At 37.5% G+C, this 18,679-nt stretch overlaps 1 protein-coding gene across 14 annotated transcripts in view; it reads left to right on the plus strand.

Moving 5' to 3' along the window:
- ZMYND11 (zinc finger, MYND-type containing 11) overlaps positions 1-17,057 on the plus strand; it is a 105,531-nt gene extending 88,474 nt beyond the window's left edge. For 9 of the 14 annotated variants that reach the window (XM_012731367.1, XM_012731368.1, XM_012731366.1 and 6 more), the window contains 11 exons: positions 1,416-1,493; positions 1,946-2,038; positions 4,021-4,108; positions 4,616-4,671; positions 5,715-5,792; positions 6,555-6,673; positions 10,465-10,672; positions 11,062-11,130; positions 12,021-12,293; positions 12,612-12,797; positions 14,786-17,049. In XM_012731367.1, coding sequence (XP_012586821.1) covers positions 1,416-1,493; positions 1,946-2,038; positions 4,021-4,108; positions 4,616-4,671; positions 5,715-5,792; positions 6,555-6,673; positions 10,465-10,672; positions 11,062-11,130; positions 12,021-12,293; positions 12,612-12,797; positions 14,786-14,908 — 1,371 coding nt within the window. In that variant the 3' untranslated portion in view covers positions 14,909-17,049. Of the gene's footprint in view, positions 1-1,415; positions 1,494-1,945; positions 2,039-4,020; positions 4,109-4,615; positions 4,672-5,714; positions 5,793-6,554; positions 6,674-10,464; positions 10,673-11,061; positions 11,131-12,020; positions 12,294-12,611; positions 12,798-14,785 lie in introns of all 14 variants that reach the window. The other 5 variants (XM_012731369.1, XM_012731370.1, XM_004691196.2 and 2 more) reach the window with 3 other exon arrangements.
- Positions 17,058-18,679: the final 1,622 nt, after the last annotated feature.

Here is an 18,679-nt window from a genome sequence, read left to right on the forward strand (position 1 = left end):
GCTGGCACTGTCTCCATCACTGGCATAAATTTAGAAGTTGTATGCACAGGTCATAAAATAAAGCTGAGTAAGTAGAGATGTATTCATCATGTCTATGCATTGCCAAAGAAACCAGGTGAGAAGCAGAGGGAAGATAGTATGTTGAACTTAGGATATAGGCGACTCAGCTTCCAGCTCAGATGTTTGCCCACTTTTTATTCAGTTATTTGAGTGTTGGCATGTATAATCACTTAAGTCCTAACTGAGAGTTTTCAGCTACGTGAGAAATGATTATTCCTTCCACGTGTATGTATCCTATTAATACTATTTTCTGTGTATAAAGTTCTCTTAGCATGGTACCACGATGCAGAGCATCATAATCTAGTGGTCTGTAAAAGTTAAAGCATCCACTAAATAGTAGGCCAGACCTCTTCAGTCTCCTGTGCCATATTCTTTAGATGAATGTCTGGCTAGTGGCTCCCCTTGACTAAGGAAATGGGATACTTTTGCTGTTACTTCCTATTCTCTAGAATTGACATGAAAGGTAGACCCACTTTCTTCATGTGAAGCTAGATTTTTAAAAAATTATTTATTTATGCATACAGAACCAGAGTACAGGCCAGAGGTACAGGGCAGTGAGAGGTTTCACCAGAGACAGAGTGGGGGGCAGAACAGGCAGATCGACGAAGTACACTGCTGAGGGGAGCAACAGGCGGGTCAGGAGAGGTCTGCCACACCATGTGGTCAACCCTGGGGCAGGCGGGAATTGAACTCATGCTGCAGTGGCTTTAGCTTCTTAGTGCTGTGCTTTAACCCGCTGCGCCACCAGGGAGGGCCTGAAGCTAGATTTTTATAAGTGAATTGAAGAATAACTAGCTTTTAGGCCAGAATAATAGATTCTGGAGTTACTACTTAGGGTAGACGCATATACTTTAAAATAGGTATGTGGGTATATGTTGCTGCTGTGTAAATAGTACATAGGTAATAGACTTTTCATAACCTTTTAAAGAAAGAATAATGTTCTGTTTAAATCTATCACTTAGTATTACTAATTGAAATGATCTAAAGGATTTCAGCCTTTTTTTGGTAAAATAAGTGCTTCTACTTTATATCATTATTGTCATCTTCATTATTGTCATTGTTTATTTTCATTTGAAAATCAGTTGAGGTTTTAAGACACTAATAAAAAAGTTGCATAATTGTCTAAAGTCATTTATCAAGTACAATATAATGTTTTTCAATTTTAATTTGTTAAATTAAATGCCATTTTTACCTTGGAGATTTCCGAGATTTCTCTGTATCAGATATGTTGGAAATTGTGCATCTTTTAGTAAAATTGTTGCATACTTTGCTCTTTTACGTATAGAAGTCTTTTACATGAATACAGATACATAAAAGATCAGGTTTTTATATCTGGCCTTTTCTGTTTTTAACAGAGTGTCAAGAAGAAAAATACAAACAAACAGGAAATGAGTACATACCTGAGGTTCATCGTGTCTCGCATGAAAGAAAGGGTGAGTTCTGCAGAAGGGGGATCTTTTAGAATCTCTCAGAATGTATTTATTCTGGCTTACTTCTTACAAGTTAATAACTAAAAAGTAACATATACACAGAGCAGTGTGAAGTGGGGAGCTATTTCTTGTACAGTAAATAGTTCTATAAAAGACTTTTAGAATTTTTTGTCTTTGTTTTTAAGACCGGCATTTCTTTAGCTGCTTAGATTATAATAATTTATATTTTCAAATTCCACATATCACAGTGAACATTTGCATCAATAATTAGTTTTTAAGATGGTGTGAAATTTTCCAAACTAATCATCCTTTCTGTGAAACCTTAAAGAATGCCCTTTAAGTCAGATAGTGCTTGTGCGTTTTCCTGTTAACTTCTAAAGTACTTGCTTAGAAATTGATGTCTTACCTGTCTTTCTCTCCTGAATTTAAAACTGATGTATGTAATGACCTTTCAGGCTATAGACCTTAATAAAAAGGGGAAGGACAACAAACACCCAATGTACAGGAGACTGGTGCACTCAGCGGTTGACGTCCCCACAATACAAGAGGTAAAGTCACTCTCTACCCTGCTACAGATGCCCCTTAGTTCTCAAGAGGCTGCGGACTCTGCAGCTGAGAGCGGATTGGGCTGCTCCCCTCTCCCTAGACTGTGTGCTTGCCCCTTTCTTACTGAAACACGGATGGGTAGACTCCACCTGAGCCTTGCTGCAACTTTAACTTTCATGTGCTTGCTGTAGTGCAGGTAGGTGTCATGCTTCAAAAGCTTGGTTTTGAGCAACTTATAATTACTAATACTTGCTAATAAGAAAATGTATTGTTGGCTGGTCAATGTACTAGTTAGATATAGAGAATCTATATCTGGACATGGTTTCTTAGTTTCAGCAGTAATACTCCCCTTCAAGGAAAATTTAGATTCTGGAACTGATGTAGAATCTTGGGAAACATGAAAATGAAAAAGCAAAGATTATAATTAAGAAACTGAAAAGTTCCTAATTTTACCAACTCTAGCTGAAGATTGTTAATAAAATCTAATAGAACACTTAGACATGGTTCCAGTTAGGGTTACTAATTTACTATTTGTGTCATTTTGAAATTTTACAGTTGGCCATAATAGCTTATTGAGGCCAGTAGGAATAATTTTATATCATCTTGCAAGTTTTCTAATCTTATCGGCTGAGGAATTTGAAGATGTAATACTTTAATGGAAGAAAGAATAAATGAAAGTTGTTCCCAAGTAGCTGGCAGATTTGGGGATTATATTTATATGTATATCTTTAACTCTGTGTCCTACCCCTTCATAGTCTTAGGCATAACCTAAACTGTAAAATCTCTAAGAACAATTAAGAACCCTGCTGCTCTTCCTAGCCTCACCTTTGCACTCCCTGCATGGCTCCTTGATGAGGCCCTGTCCGATCCCTCGGGAGTATTGACTGGCCATGTGCCGAGCAAGTGCTGACCACATGCAAAAGCACTGTTAGGAAAATAAATGCATGATTTGTGTGCTATCAGGAGACTCTAATCTAGGTTCAAATACAAACCATGATGGAACAAGCCTCCAAAGTAATAAGGTGCTTTGGGAATGGTGGGTGCTGGTGTCCTTAACTTGGGTGTGGATCTGGTCACCTGGGAGCTCTTGCAGTGCTGGTGCTCTAGTACACCCAAACCCAAGACCTTCATGATGAAGTTGGATATCAGTATTTGTAAATAAGCCGTGTGACTGTAGATGCCAGAGAGAGGCAGGCACTGCCAGCTGAGTTATCTGGGATATATCCATGAAGAAAGGGCAACTGAATTGGGTCTTGAAGGATTTCAACAAGAAGGTGGGTTCTTAATTATTCTTTAGAGACCTTACTGTGCCAAACTATTTTTAAGCCAGTCTAAGAGTATTACCAGAATGAGAAAATGCATCCTTGTTACTTTTAGGTAACTGTCATACCTCTCATCTCAAGTTTTGCCCTACTCCTCAAAAAAAAAAAAAAAAACCTCAGATTTCCTTCAAACCTCTTTGACAGTTAAAGGCAAAGCTACAGAGAATTCAGTGATGGAAATCTTTTACATTTATCATTCTAAAATAGGAGAAACCGTGTAATTTTGTGTATAGAAGAACAGTACTTAATTTTTAATCTGAACCTAGTCTAATTCAAAATTAAGAATGTATCTATTTTTTGTAGTTATGATAAGCAGTCATAGAAACTAATAGTTATGAACATAGTACATAGTTAAGGATCTCACAAAACACACTGACCATACAAAGTTTAATAGCCACTTCCATCATTGTTGAAGATATTCAGACCACAAAGTTCTTTCTAGTACATGAGTATAAGGGACAGTGGAGGCTTCAATGGAATATTCTAACTGCAAGTGGAGTTGTAGGTCGCTGCAATGAGACAACAGAAGTAAATAATGTCATCCTGGAAATTTCCCATGTCCCATATTCTAACCTTGTTAACATGATGCCAAAAATTATCTTTGGCAAAAATTATAATACTAGTAATGTGTGCCTTTTGTTTGTTTATTTAACCTTCTACAGAAAGTGAATGAAGGGAAATATCGAAGTTACGAAGAGTTCAAAGCTGATGCTCAACTTCTTCTCCACAACACAGTGATTTTCTATGGAGGTTGAATATTTTGTAATTCTTTTCTATTGTGTCCATTTTCAAAAATATCATTTACATTTCTCACTATATTGAGAAATAGCTTTCAAAAAGTAGTACTGTTAAGTAGTAGTCATGTTAGGATTTAAACTTAAAAGTATTTGATTATGTAGTTTTAGGTGATATAATTGACTGGCTAGAAGTAAAATTCTAGTACACTAACAGAAAATATTCTGTTCTATGTGTATAAACTTAAAAACATAACAAGGAAGCTTTTTTATAATTGTCATCATTTCTCCTTAATATTCTATCATTCGAAGGCAAAGAAAAAGGTTACTTAGTGTGGTGTGGGATGTGATATTAAAGCTTCCTATAGAATGTTATTTTGCTGTCTTAATTTTATTTAAAATATTTTTATGTGAGTGGTATATTTGACACTTCTTGCAAACTAAAATGTAAACGGTTACATTAATTTTGATAATCTTTGTTTCTGGATTACTGGTAATAGGTAATATCTGTCTTTAATTGCAGCAGACAGTGAGCAGGCTGACATGGCAAGGATGCTGTATAAAGACACATGTCATGAGGTACCATCCACACCTAAGAAATAATCTCTTGCTGTAACTGATTTATTTCAGGATTCCGTTACTGTATATTTTAATTTTATTTTCTTATTTGCAATACATGGAAGATAATGCAAATAAGGGAAGCAAGAATTTTGGCAGAACTATTCTCAGAAAAATCCTGGTAGTACTAAAGACTTAGTACTAAGTAACTTCTACCAAAAAATATTCTGTAACTTTCCTTAAGAGTACTAGGTACAATGTGTGTAATTGTGAGTTGCATTGGACAAATACTCAACAAATGTTAGCCTCCGATGAAAATTTCAGCTTTCCGTTGCAAACACGATATATTGCAAAGAAAGCAAAGTTTTGGCTTATACAGTTTTAATGAAAAACATTTATGAAGAATTTTTGTTGACCTTTCTTGTTTGAAACACTGACCATAACCATACTCTTTGCAAAAGTCTATTTATAGGAAAAGTTCTGTTTCTTGAATTCATTTTATATTTGTCTTTTTTAAAATTCAACAAGTTTTTATTGAGTGTTATACTATGTCCCATGCAATGTCTAAGGGGGACTAGACTGGCTTCCGGTGCATGGAGCTATGTTCTAAAGAGGGACACTTAAAAAAACACTCCAAAAAAATATGAGATAGACAAAATGTTTCTTTACAGGTTGTAAAAGAATGTTATGAAAGAAAACAAATGACTAAAATGAAGAGCGAGGCAAAGTAAGGACTGTTATCAGTGGAGGCATTTCAGGTAGCTGTGTGAGGAAATAGCATTGAAGCTGATACTGAATAGTGCAAAGGCACCAGTGAGAGAAGCAGAGAAGACCTCACCAGGCCTCACAAAGAATTTGTCTTCTGTGCAGCCTGGGACCTCAGGGGTGGTTCATATAGGAAAGTAGCAGACTCTCCTCATACTTACTGGAAATTTAAAAGTCTAATCTTAAGGTACAAAATTCAAGGCTGATGATATACATGAAAGAGAATGTGAATGAATTCACATGGGTATAGTTTAGTGTACATAATTATGTAGGCTAAAATAATTGCTTCTCTTTTTCAGCTGGATGAACTACAGCTATGTAAGAATTGCTTCTATTTGTCAAATGCTCGTCCAGACAACTGGTTCTGCTATCCTTGTGTACGTGAGATTTTGTGATTATTTTTTAATCTTTAATTACTCTAAGGAACATTATTGTAATCCTTCCTAAATATGTTTCTTTGTAGGATAGTATATGTAGTTTTAATGAGTATAAAAACAAAACAGCTTGGGTTTACTACCCATTTTTGACTTAAAAGAAGGAACTTAGGAATATACATTGGGTCCTTTTTATATAAAAAGCAAAGTTTTGCTTTTCATTTTCCATAACAAATCTGAGACTAGGTCTGTAACTTAAATTTCCCCATCATACATGATTTCAAGGGTTCTGACAAGAAGTCTGTGAGTACCCTGTGGCAGCTCCCAGTGTTAGGGGTACAGAGGCACTTGAAAAAACCTGTTTTGGAAATATTTCCATGCTTCTCAGTCACTTGAATGTAGTGGGTTTGGACAAGGGCCTTCAGGTCTCCCATTTCTACCAGGCTTCAGGTGTCAGACTGTATCATGTACAGCTAAGTCAAAGTGTTGTTCTTACAACGGTTATGCACATAGTACAAACGTAAGGGCCTTCCAATTCCAGGGAGATACAGGCTATTAAACAATAATGAAGATCCATATTGCTACTCTTATATAAAGTTTAACTTTATGGGTGTTTTTCTTGAGGCAAAAATCAATCCCAGAAAAAAAAGTTCTATGTGTTTAGTAGGACTTACAAAATTATTTTCAAAATACTTGCCTAAGTAGTTTAATACTAATGACATATTCAGTACTTTAAAAATGACTGGGTAAAACATTTATTTCCAGATACCTAATCATGAACTGGTTTGGGCAAAAATGAAAGGTTTTGGATTTTGGCCAGCCAAAGTCATGCAGAAAGAGGACAATCAGGTTGACGTCCGCTTCTTTGGTCACCACCACCAAAGGTAATTCACAGCCACGTGTGTGGTATCCTGACTGGACTCTGAGGAGTTCCTTGGAATTCCTAGTCATTCTGTGGACAATGTTCTCGTGGCTGTTACCAGAAAATGTATGAAGTAGTAATTTGAAGATGCTCATAACTTGATTAGGCAGCTAAGTGATTTCTGTTGAGGTTTTTTGGGGGTGTATTTCAGGATTGCTTTATTCAGGGATTGAATTCATAATGTGACCATTCCATAGTACTGTAATGGCATTATAGTTAGTCAACTCTTCAAGGTTCTTTTAGATGGCCATGTAAAGTACAGAATGAGAGCCCTTAGTCTTCATTTCATTTATATAGAAGTGTAATTAGATGAAACCCCTGGATGATGTAAGTTTCAAAAAAAGTACTACTCTGCTGTCTGGCTAGAAACAGTTAAGAGACTGTTGGAGACTCTTTGTCCCCGATCACAGATTATTGGGGGGCAGAACAAGTAGGGTCTCAAGGTGGGAAGGGCGTCGACGAGTGGAGATTCCTAGAAAGGGGTGGGGGGAGCGGGCCTGAGGAAGACACAGGAATGGGAGTTGGGTGCAAGTTTTCCTGCTTTGCCTTCAGCAGGCGGAGGGATAACATTAGCATATGAAATAAGCTGAGATCACAATCACCTTTTTTTAAGAATATAACTTTTTTTTCCTTTTAAAGATTTATTTATATAGAACTGGGGTACAAGCCAGAGATACGGAGGGCGAGAGGATTCACCAGAGGTAGGGTAGGGAGCAGTGGACGGGGTCAGGAGAGGTCTGCCTCGCCACGTGGGATCACCTCTGGGGCAGGCAGGGATCGAACTCATGCAGAAATGGCTTAAGCTTCTTAGTGCTGTGCTTTTTTAACCTGTGCCACCAGGGAGGGCCCGAGATTATATAACATTTTAAAAATCAATCTATCAAGGTTAAAACAGGTACATAGATTCACAAAGTTTAATATTACTATATTTACCACAGTGAAGATTAACCAAAATAAAGTCCCTTAAACATCATCTATTACTTAATGGCTTTTATTTTTATAGAGACATCCTAGGGGGTAAAGTGAGGGCAGGAAGAAGAAATTTCTTGTAAATCAAATTAAAGTAAGGTTCTTTGAAAAACTTGTTAGAAAGTTTAAGTGAGTTTCGGGTTTTCCTCAGTCTGGCAGTGAGAGATACTTTGCAGTAACAGCCATTTGTTTTTATTAATCAGCCAGTTGTTTAATGACTTTTGACCTCAAGAGGAATTTCTCACCCTGGTGCAGTACTTACTTGTCAGGGCCAGGTAGCGCCTTATGTGACTGAGGGAATCCAATTGTAAACTGAAGGTTGCTCAGAATATTTTGATTATACCAAAAAGGGAGGTCATAACATAAGTTAGCATGGAAAGTCTGATTTTTCAGAGCACTTCTGTCTCTATCCGGAATATGTCAGTCGATAGAGGTTGCATAGCTTGTGTCAACACCTTTTTTGTTTGCTTTAATTTTTCAATCAAAGCCAGGAGGGAGGCAGTGTACAGAAAAACTACCCACATCTAAATTGATAATAAGGGCCTAAATAATAAGCTGTCTCGAAAGAATTTTTTTTCAGGTCTAAAGATGCTTTTATAAGCAGTGGGAAAAGTTGAATTCAGTTATTTTAAAACCCATACCATTAGGTAAGAACAATCTGATATTCAGAATTTTACCTGTTTTTTTTTTTCATCAGCTTTAAGCAGTTTTAAACATATCTTCAACCGTGATAGCTTATTAATGATAACAGTTAATTTGTTTTGTCATTCAATATACAACGTAGACAGTATTTTAAAAGAATATTTGAACCAATCTGCCTGAGTCAGAGTACATCTGAAGAGAGAATTAAATCAGAATATTGTTTCCACAAATTTCTTTTACCTCCAGATTTCTTCATAGAACTACAAATTGCACTGTAAACCCAGAATGATTTTCTCCTTTGCTTTCCTCATTCCAGTGTGTCCAATGATGATTTATTTCATCATTTCATATGATGAGGACATACCTTAGAAATTATACTCTAGCATGTAAGAATATTGAACTAATCATCAACTTTAATCACTTAACAGGTTATCAACTACAAGTTTTCATTACAATTCTCATTCACAGATGAATGCTATATATAGCAATCATCATATCATTCCCCATAGATGGGAAAAAGAATCTTAAATGGTTTTGAACTAGGCCTTTCTGTATGTTCAAAGCAGAACCTTTGCTCCCTCCCTAGGCTGAGCAAATTGCCAGGTTCCAAAATGAAAGGCATCCGTGGATCATTCAATCAAGACCCAATATAGTGTGGGTTTTGTAGGATTTGCCTGCCAAAGGGAAATATGTAGCTGGTAAGGTCTAACTGTGTCAACAAGGCAGATCTTTTTGTTCTTTATAGGATAAAGTGGGGACAGGCAAGAAAGGAGGAGGATATTTTGAGTTGCTATCCCATCACTGAGTCACTGTACTCTGCTTATATATATTCAGAGCGTTCCAGAGTGACAGGTAAAGCCAAATTAAATTGTGGGCTGTTACTCTAAGTTAAAGGAAGTAATACTCTAAGGTCACAAGTTATTTTGAATTAGCACTGCTCGTCACAAATCTCTCCATGAGCGTGGCTTTTTAACAGTGAACTGAAGCACTTTTGTTAATGGTCTGGTACACAAATATAGTTCACTAAAGGAATAAATACAGTATTAATTTAGAATCAAATGGGCAAGGATTCTCTTCCACAAGCAATTTCCTAACAAAGGACTATGTCAGATGAGATACTACTGATAGAACATTCATACTTACATGGCAGGTAAGTCAAAAAGCTTGGTTTGTACACCTGCAAGCTGGAGTCTGTTTCTGGGTTAGGCACATGTGTCCCAACTCTGAGAACAGTCGTAGGTAACCGTGAGTGAAAAAGCTTTCTGATACCTCATATTTAAACAGAAGACTGAAAAGGATAAATCTTAGTGTTTTATAGTGAGTGATGTGTCCTATTTTGTACCTCATACTAAATGGCTTGTGTATCCTTCCGGCTTTTCATCTCACATACCCTTTGCCTAGAATTTTATCCTCATATGGTCTCTCCTATAAGATCTTAACTCATCTTTCAACATCTAAGCACATCCAGCCAAATGAAAGCCCCCTCTTCAGAACACACTGGAATAAACCCTGGCTAGAAGCTGCATTGCGTTATAATTTTTCAGTTCTTTCTAATAAAATGTAAGCTCCTTAAAGGCTGCTTATGTAGATGTCTCATTGTAATAATTGGGATCATAATTCTAAACTCACTTGGTCCAGCAGCTACAGATTAATAGTTTATCTTATTTCCATCTCCAACTGTCAAACAAAGCAAGTTAATACTTGAGATCAGAGAGGTCCTAGATATTCATGTTGTATATTTGGTGTAATGCCTTCCACTGGCACACAGTAAACATTGTAGATTGATACCAAGTTAAGTCTTTGCTTGAAGTTTTAGCGTTCTTCTCAATAGAACAAAATAGCTTCTTTCATTCTGTAGTTTTAAGTCAGTATTACACCTAATTCAAACATGTAAAGTTATGTTCATAGCTATGTGCTTTGTTACTGTAAATACATGTATCTCATGAAAACTCCTGAGCTAGATTTTTGACTTACAGAAGTTATTTGTGAATCATTCCAATTCTGAGAACATTGATGATTGTGGGAAAAGTCACCACCTATATTCTACTTGATAAGAGTTTTTCCTTCAAACCATAATTAACAGGCTCAGTAAATAAGAATTGTATTCTGAAGTTTTTAACTACCTTTAATTGCTATCCACAGGGCCTGGATTCCCTCTGAAAACATACAGGACATCACAGTCAATGTTCATCGGCTGCATGTCAAACGGAGCATGGGATGGAAAAAGGCTTGTGATGAGCTGGAACTGCATCAACGTTTCCTTCGAGAGGGAAGATTCTGGAAGTCTAAGAATGAAGACCGAGGTGAGGAGGAGGCAGAATCCAGCATCTCCTCCACTAGTAATGAGCAGGTAAGTGGGGGTCCCTGTTAAGGAACTGCCTATTACTTTAAATGTGAGTGTACACCCTGCACTATGGTGAACAGATTCTGACCCTTTTCCCTCATTCTGAAAAACATTTTTAGTGTTCTGAAAAGAAACCTAAATCACCAATTCAAAATAACCAGTAACCCTGATCCTGACCTGGTTTGAATAAATCAAGTACATTCCACCTCTGACAAAGATGCCTTAGCTTTCTTAGGCCAGCTGTACTAGATGGATGGCCGGTCATTGAGTAGTGACCATATGATTTTGAATGAGACAGCAAGCCTCTTCACCTGTGAGGCCATGACTAGTATTTTAGAAGAGATGTGTTTCATAGTGTCTGGAATAACATGTTGTTCCTTATATGATGCCCACAGCTAAAGGTCACTCAAGAACCAAGAGCAAAGAAAGGACGACGTAATCAAAGCGTGGAACCCAAAAAAGAAGTAAGTTGCTCACCTTGCAGTGTCCAGGTAGTGATTGAGAAAGGAAATGTCTTCAGTTACTGTCAAGACAGTTGCTTCTGACAGTACCTGTGAAATGCATTGCCGTCAGCCCACATTTACCGCTGTCACTAGGATGACACACGTGCTGAGGCTCGGAAGTCATTTTAGGCAGCCACAGACCAGTTGCATTTCCCGGGAACTGATGCTGTCTTTTTAAAGTGTGTTTAGTTACTTTATGAGCCAGTGTTTAAAAACTAGAGGAAGTCATGGTTAAGTTTGCATTTGAAATTATAGACCCATGTGTAAATCTGGGTATAGTGAGAAGTAGTTAAGAATCTAGTCCAGAAAAGTGATGGTAAGTTGATAGGCTGAAAATTTTAAGATGGTGACAGGATTCACCAGAGACAGAGGGGAGCGGCGAGCAAGATAGGAAATGTCTGCTTTGCCATATGTGGGGTCAGGCCATAGCAATAATAGCAGTGAGAATACTTAACCCTAAATTTTTTTTTTTTAAAGATTTATTTGTGCATACAGAACTGGGGTGCAGGCCAGAGGCTGCACCAGAGACAAAGTGGTGAGCAGAACAGGCAGATCTACAAAGTACACGGGCGGGTCAGGGGAGGTCTGCCACGCCATGTGGTCACCTCCAGGGCAGGTGGGAATCGAACTTACGCGGAAGTGGCTTTAGCTTCTTAGTGCTGTGCTTTAACCCGCTGCGCCACCAGGGAGGGCCCCTAAAATTTTTTAATTGCAGTAAAGGATACATAGTAGAACTTACCATCTTGATTATGTGGTTTTCTAACTGCTGTTTATGTATATTACTATACTTTTATCCCCAGAGAGCCTGTACTATGTTCAGTTTATGTGTAAGCACTTTCCTTACCCTTTAGGAACCAGAGCCTGAAACGGAAGCAGTAAGTTCTAGCCAGGAAATCCCTACAATGCCTCAGCCAATCGAAAAAGTTTCAGTGTCAACTCAGACCAAGAAGTTAAGTGCCTCTTCCCCAAGAATGCTTCACAGAAGCACCCAGACCACCGGTGATGGAGTGTGTCAGAGTATGTGCCATGACAAGTACACCAAAATCTTCAATGACTTTAAAGACAGAATGAAGTCGGACCATAAGCGAGAAACTGAAAGAGTCGTGCGAGAAGCTCTAGAAAAGGTAAAGCATCACCATAGTGGGTGTTGCCTTGTGACACCTAATGTGATGTGAAAGTCACTTCCCTATAATGATGTAGCTTCTTTTTCTTGTAGGCCAGTGAGGTATCTGCTTTGTAAAGTGGTACCCTAGTATCTTGTATAATATCTTCCTTTAGTAAAGGCAGCTTCCCCAGCTAAACATCTTACAGCACGCAGTGCAAAAAAAAGGAAAGTGGTATCACTTAAGCAGAAACTGATTTTTAGGTTTTGTTTAAATGTAGACGGTCTAAATAAATCATGAATTTACATTCATTGTAAATTAACTTGGTTTTCATTTCAGTTACGTTCTGAAATGGAAGAAGAAAAAAGACAAGCTGTAAATAAAGCTGTAGCCAATATGCAGGGTGAGATGGACAGAAAATGTAAGCAAGTAAAGGAAAAATGTAAAGAAGAATTTGTAGAAGAAATCAAGAAACTAGCAACACAGCACAAACAACTAATTTCTCAGACCAAGAAGAAGCAGTGGGTAAATACTGTTGTTTTTAGAATCTGCTTTCTGGAGGTGTGCCCTATCCAGGTGTGATGACACGCAGTGTAGAGAAAGAGAACATCTGTGAAACAGTCCCTCACAGTCCTGTGACCTCTCAACTCCAAATCCTACCTTAACTATTAGTATTGCTCAGGATTTTGTTAATTTGAGGTTATAAAGCTGGAATACAACACATAGTTAGGGCATATGAAGAAATAGGGCCAGCTAGAGGAGCTATATAAATTAGATCTCAGCTAATTGGTTCTGATACTGTAGCTTCACAGCCCTATTCTTTACCCCTCATTCCCTTACCAGGTTTCTCCTAAGAGTTATTTTTGTTGTTTTATTAATATTAGTATTTCACACAGCAGTAAAATTAATTATCTAGTATTTTTCTTGCATGATCAAGACTTTAGCTTTTAAAGGAGCTGAGTATTAGTCCACTGTTTTCTACATCTCATCATCTTTCTTCACTCATCAGTTTATGGGCAGTAATGTTGCTCCCAAGTACTGACTCTGACTCTATGGATAAACACCTAGGAGTGGTTGGCAGTGCTGCATCATACAGTATTTCTGGTCTCTAAGGATTCTATGCTGTGTCACTTTACTGAATTCTGACAGGTATCCTCAGCTTTCCTTTGTGTGTTTCTTGGGAAGAGTTGGTAATAGCACTGTCTTACAATACTATTTACATTTGAAGCATAATAAAAATCCCTACTTTACACTTCACTTCTGAATTTATTTCTCACTTTTCTTAGTCTATCTAGCTGTTTGCACAGACCAATAAAATTGACAAAGAGCCACTTTTGTTGTGTTACTGATTGCTGTTCATGTTATTCCTTTTGCTAGAAAGGAAATAATTCCTTAGGTGAACTTTTCAGTTAAAAGTTTCCCTGTAAGCATTCCTGGCATCACAGTTTTTTGAATAATGTGTTGTTGCATTTTCTAATTTCCCTTCGGAATGTCTTCTTTGAGCCATTAATAGTATATTGTTTAATTTCGTAGTGAAATGTTTAAATCCTTTCCATTTTGTTTCTTCTGTATCTTTTAGTTACCATGCAGATTGTATTTAAAGTCTAAAGTTCTAAAATTAATTTACATTTCTATCAGCTTAATTTCAAAAGACATAAAACTGCATCTTTACATGTGTGCCCACAAACAAACTAAAAATTATTTTAAAACACAGTAGCCTAGCCTAAGTAGTGTAGAAAGCAAGATTTGGAGTTAAACAAATTTATGGTAATACTAGCTTTCATACTAATATTATCTTTCAGTGGTATTAGTCTCTTAATAAATCATATAGAAAAACAAAGTAAAATTATAAGGCATTCTTACAAAAATATATATATGTATATCAGCTTTCTTACTTACCCAGGCATTACTGTGATTTCTCCACATACCTCGAAGTTGCTGTCTCGTGTACTTTACCTGTAGGAATCCTTCAAGCATTTCTGGCCCATTACTGTGCAGGAGCACCCTTGTCTTTGTGCCTCTGAATTAGAAGCAGAAATCTGCATGGGCCTTAGTGTTTGGAGGACAGGATCCTTTTGCCCACCCTGTGGCTCCCGTAAGCTGTGTGCAATTGGCTCCATCCTGCTCAGGAAGGGGGGTGGGTGCTATGATACCTCAGAATTGACTGATGTTCACTGCCATTTACCATATAATTGTTCTCCTGGAAGTTGCAAGTCTTCAACAGACTCCAGACAGATTCTGAACTTGTGGTAGTCCAGGTGAGCGATTTCTGGCGCTTTCCCACTCTACTGTCTTCCCAGGACCCCCTCGAGACCTGTTAAAAGAATAGAAATCACATTTTTGTGCTGATGGGAATGGTAAAATGAAAAAAAAAAGATGGTGTTAGATGAGATCGAATTTGTAGATGCCTGTCATTTCATTGGTTTTATGAATGTAAAAACGTAACTTCAAAAGTTGCCATCTCACCGGTGCATTCAGTACCGAGCTCACGCACGCTCTCCTGTTGTCCGCAGTGCTACAACTGCGAGGAGGAGGCCATGTACCACTGCTGCTGGAACACGTCGTACTGCTCCATCAAGTGCCAGCAGGAGCACTGGCACGCCGAACACAAGCGCACCTGTCGCCGGAAAAGATGAAGGCTGCTGCTTCCGGGGTCACCGACTCGTACTCTGCTCAGACACAGCGGTTTTTGTTTCCAAGAAGCCAAAATTGTTTAGAATTTGCTTCCCATTTTGCACCAGCCTTTAAACACTTTTCGTGAAGAAATTTTGCACAGTAGTTTAAATCTTTTGTTAATGCTCCTCCGGCGTTTTTCAGGGGGTAAAAGTAACATCAGTGGAGGGTATTATTTTGAAAAATTTTAATTGAGAATTTGTTGCATTTTCAGCAAATTTTAAAACATTTTTAGGTTTTACAGAGATTTTAACCTTTAAACAACAGATCTTTAAATATCCACAGGTGAATACAAGTGTGTTTAACAAAGAACATTTAAAGTAGATCTGAATGTAAGAACTACAGAACTGTGTCAGAAATAAAACATACTACCTTGATGTGAAATTTATTTCTTAACCTTGTTGAGCTGGTTTTGTTCAGCTTACTTTACTGTTTAAAGGCATTATCTGTTGGTTATGCCAGTGGGTATATGATTGAATTTAGGGAACAGGGTTGACACAGCAGGTGCTAGTCCTGCATATTTTTTCTTAAATATTTCCCAGTTGTGTTTTTCATTATTTCTTTTCAATATATAACTTTTATAACAAATTATTAGCTTTGATCTTGTAGTTTAAAATTGCAGGGAACTGGGGTAATCTTTTACTGAGCTGGATCTTAGAGAAAATGAATATTTAAATTTTAAAGTTTGCACATTTCATCTTTGTCCTAACATGAGTGCTTGTAACAAAATAAACAAAAAAATAAAAAGCCAAAAACTACCTTTATCCATACATGAAATTATAGATGAGGCATACAAATTCTATAATGCTTCCCTTCCCTCCCAAATGTCATCCAGTTGCCTATTATCTGGTGTCACCTCATGTATTGTAAGTTAATACTAAAAGGAACGAAAGCACTTAAGTTTCACAGAAGCCGTTATGTTTGTAGTAATGGGTCATTGCCTATTAATGAACTCCTTCACTGTACACAGAATGAAGAATAATGCATGTTAATTTTCTTGTATTAAAGATGCCGTGATTTGTAAAAAGTCTGTATTTTGCGGAATGTCTGGATTAAGAAGCATTACCAATAGGAATGGATCGATAGTTGACTAATTTTTTTATACATAGATATATAAAATAGGCAGGAAAACAAATTACTTTTTTTTTTAAAATAACAAAACACAATTTATGTTTTTTTTTCAAAGACTGATCTTAGACCAAGTCCAATTCTCCTTTGTCATTTAATTAGTTAATTTTTTAAGGTTAGAGGAATAATTTGTAAATATTTATTTAGACCTTTGATATTTATTAAAGCAGTCACAATGGAAGTGGAAGAATCAGGAGGAAAACCTTTAAAAAGTTTTCTCCAGATTTGTCAGGTTCACTCTAAAGATAAAAATGTAAGTCTTCTGTGAAATGATCATCCATTCTGTCCTGATGCTCTTGCAGATGGTGGTGACACAAGTTAATCGACAAGCTACTGCCCCGTGGTGCCCAGTGGCTGGTAAGAGCCGCCCCGCAGCCCCATGTGAAATGGCCCTGAATTAGGCAGTGACAGGCGTCCTAGGCCCCTCCTTGTTGCTGTGTAATAGTCACTGTTGCCACAGCGCGTGCGTGGTCTGATTGAGATGTAACCAGGAATACTTACCTTCTGATTGTTTTCCAAGTTTTAAAACTTCGATCCACCCCTATGAGAGCAAGTTATTGTGGAAATATTTTTGGTGTAAAATCATTCCAGAGTATGTACTATTTAACTGATAGCTGCATGAAAGTAAGATTCGTGTTACTTTGGCTTTTTTGTCTCCGTTGACACGGTTGCACATTTTCAAGTTACTACAGCGTGAAAACTGTGTGTTTAAAAAAAAAAAACTAAACTAAAAAAAGATTGTGGCCTGGTTTTGTAAAAGTTTTAGGTAAAATTAAAATTGATTGTTTTAGGAATCATTAAAATTTTTCTGCAAATCATAAAGCTATATCAAGGTGTTGAGCTTAGCCACTATGCACATTGTAATTACTCATTGTGGCTGTCCAGTTTTATGATGCATTCTGGCATTTTGTAAGCTGCTCTGACTAGCAATATATAGATTCATTTAATGTGTTAACATTGGTTAATAAATGTATTTAAAAAAAAACTGGCTTTCATAATTACTTTGGCCCACTCCTCTGTACTAAACACAGCTATAGCAAAAATGGTGTTTACACACTGTAGGATTATCCATTGGTGACTGGTTTTACATAAATTGAATTTACTCTTACCAGCTCTAAAAAAAGGCTCAATATTTTCACCAGTTCTCAAAAAATCTGGGTCTGCTTTATCACAAAATACATTTTTCTAGCCCTCACACTAGGCTAGCATGAGTAGGAAATTCCTCAATAAACATTTGAAATAGCATTGATTACAATTCATCTAGACTCAAATCCACCATCTCTTTCCCTCTCACTTATTCCAGTTGGATAATGTCTTAGTGGGGGCCAGTGTCTTCTCTCTTCCTCCCCCACTATCCCAGCCACCTGTCTTAAGTGGTTTAGCCCTTTCCTTTGTCTTTAAATGGCAAGCCAGTAGTTTCCTGACTTAACTCTGGCAGGGTCATTGGAGAGCTTGTTAAAACACCTTAAGGCCCCACCTCCAGTATTTGCATTTCTAACAAGTTCCCAAGGGTTGCTGAAAGAGCCACCCTTTCATAAACACTGCTTTACTCATGCGATGAATGCGAGGCCTTCTTAAAATTCAGATGCACAAAATAGACTGCATAAAATTGTTTTTTATAGATTAGGCCCCCTCTGTAGGCTCCCCACACCCAGAGGATCCCAGAACGATAAAATGAATTATAATATAGCCAAACCTAGTATAGCCAAGATACAGCAATTAATGAGAGTCTATATTTTACATTCTTGTTTTGTACTAATTCTTTAAAACATAGCACGTGTGTTATGCCTGCAACCTATTTCTAATCGGACTAACCACGTTTCATCCAGAACCTATGTCAGACAGAGCAACCTAAAAGGCTTTATCTTACCAACACATTCCCCATCAGCACTTTGCCTATTACCAATATTCATTGAACAAATGTGCACTAGAGACCAGATTCGATACCTGGAAGCTGACTAAAGCTGGTCAGTTTTACTGGAATTTAAGCTCTGTGTGTCTTGGTCTACTTTGGAGTCCTCTGAAATTTGATAACTTAGCAGTCAGTTAGTGAACAAGTTATAAATTCATGTATCACTTATCAACTAGCTATCCCTGGGAAGGGGGCCTCTGGCTCTGTAAGGCCATTTGAAGCCTATTCTGCCCCCCTCCTCCCCCACACACACAGCAGACAAGGGTGACACCCAGCGCTGCTCAGTCAAGAACCATGTAACCAACCATATTGCCAGAGCCCCCTGCAGCGCCCCCACCCCTTGGACATGAGGTGGCTTTATAAACTCTTGCAACTAGAAGTAGTCGTCACCCAACAGGAATAGATGGTGTATAACAAGTTGTAAAAACCTAAAGACGATCAGAAGACTATAAATATCACTAGCTCATTTCACAAGTATTTGAACAACAGCATCTGGATTAGATGCTGAATATACAAGTGACGTTTCCTTACCCCATACAGTTTGTCTTCTAGTGGGGGTACCGAGCAAATAAATACAGCATTTTAATTATAAGCCTGAGTTAAATGAAATGAAGAAATACAGAATGACAGGGTATAGAGAAAGCAGAAAACATGAGGGGAAAGAATCGGGAGACTTTTAAAGTAGGCAGTAGTT

This window comes from Condylura cristata, unplaced genomic scaffold, assembly GCF_000260355.1.
Source record: "Condylura cristata isolate star-nosed mole 26May11 unplaced genomic scaffold, ConCri1.0 scaffold00030, whole genome shotgun sequence".
In the NCBI taxonomy this organism is placed as follows: Eukaryota; Metazoa; Chordata; class Mammalia; order Eulipotyphla; family Talpidae; genus Condylura; species Condylura cristata.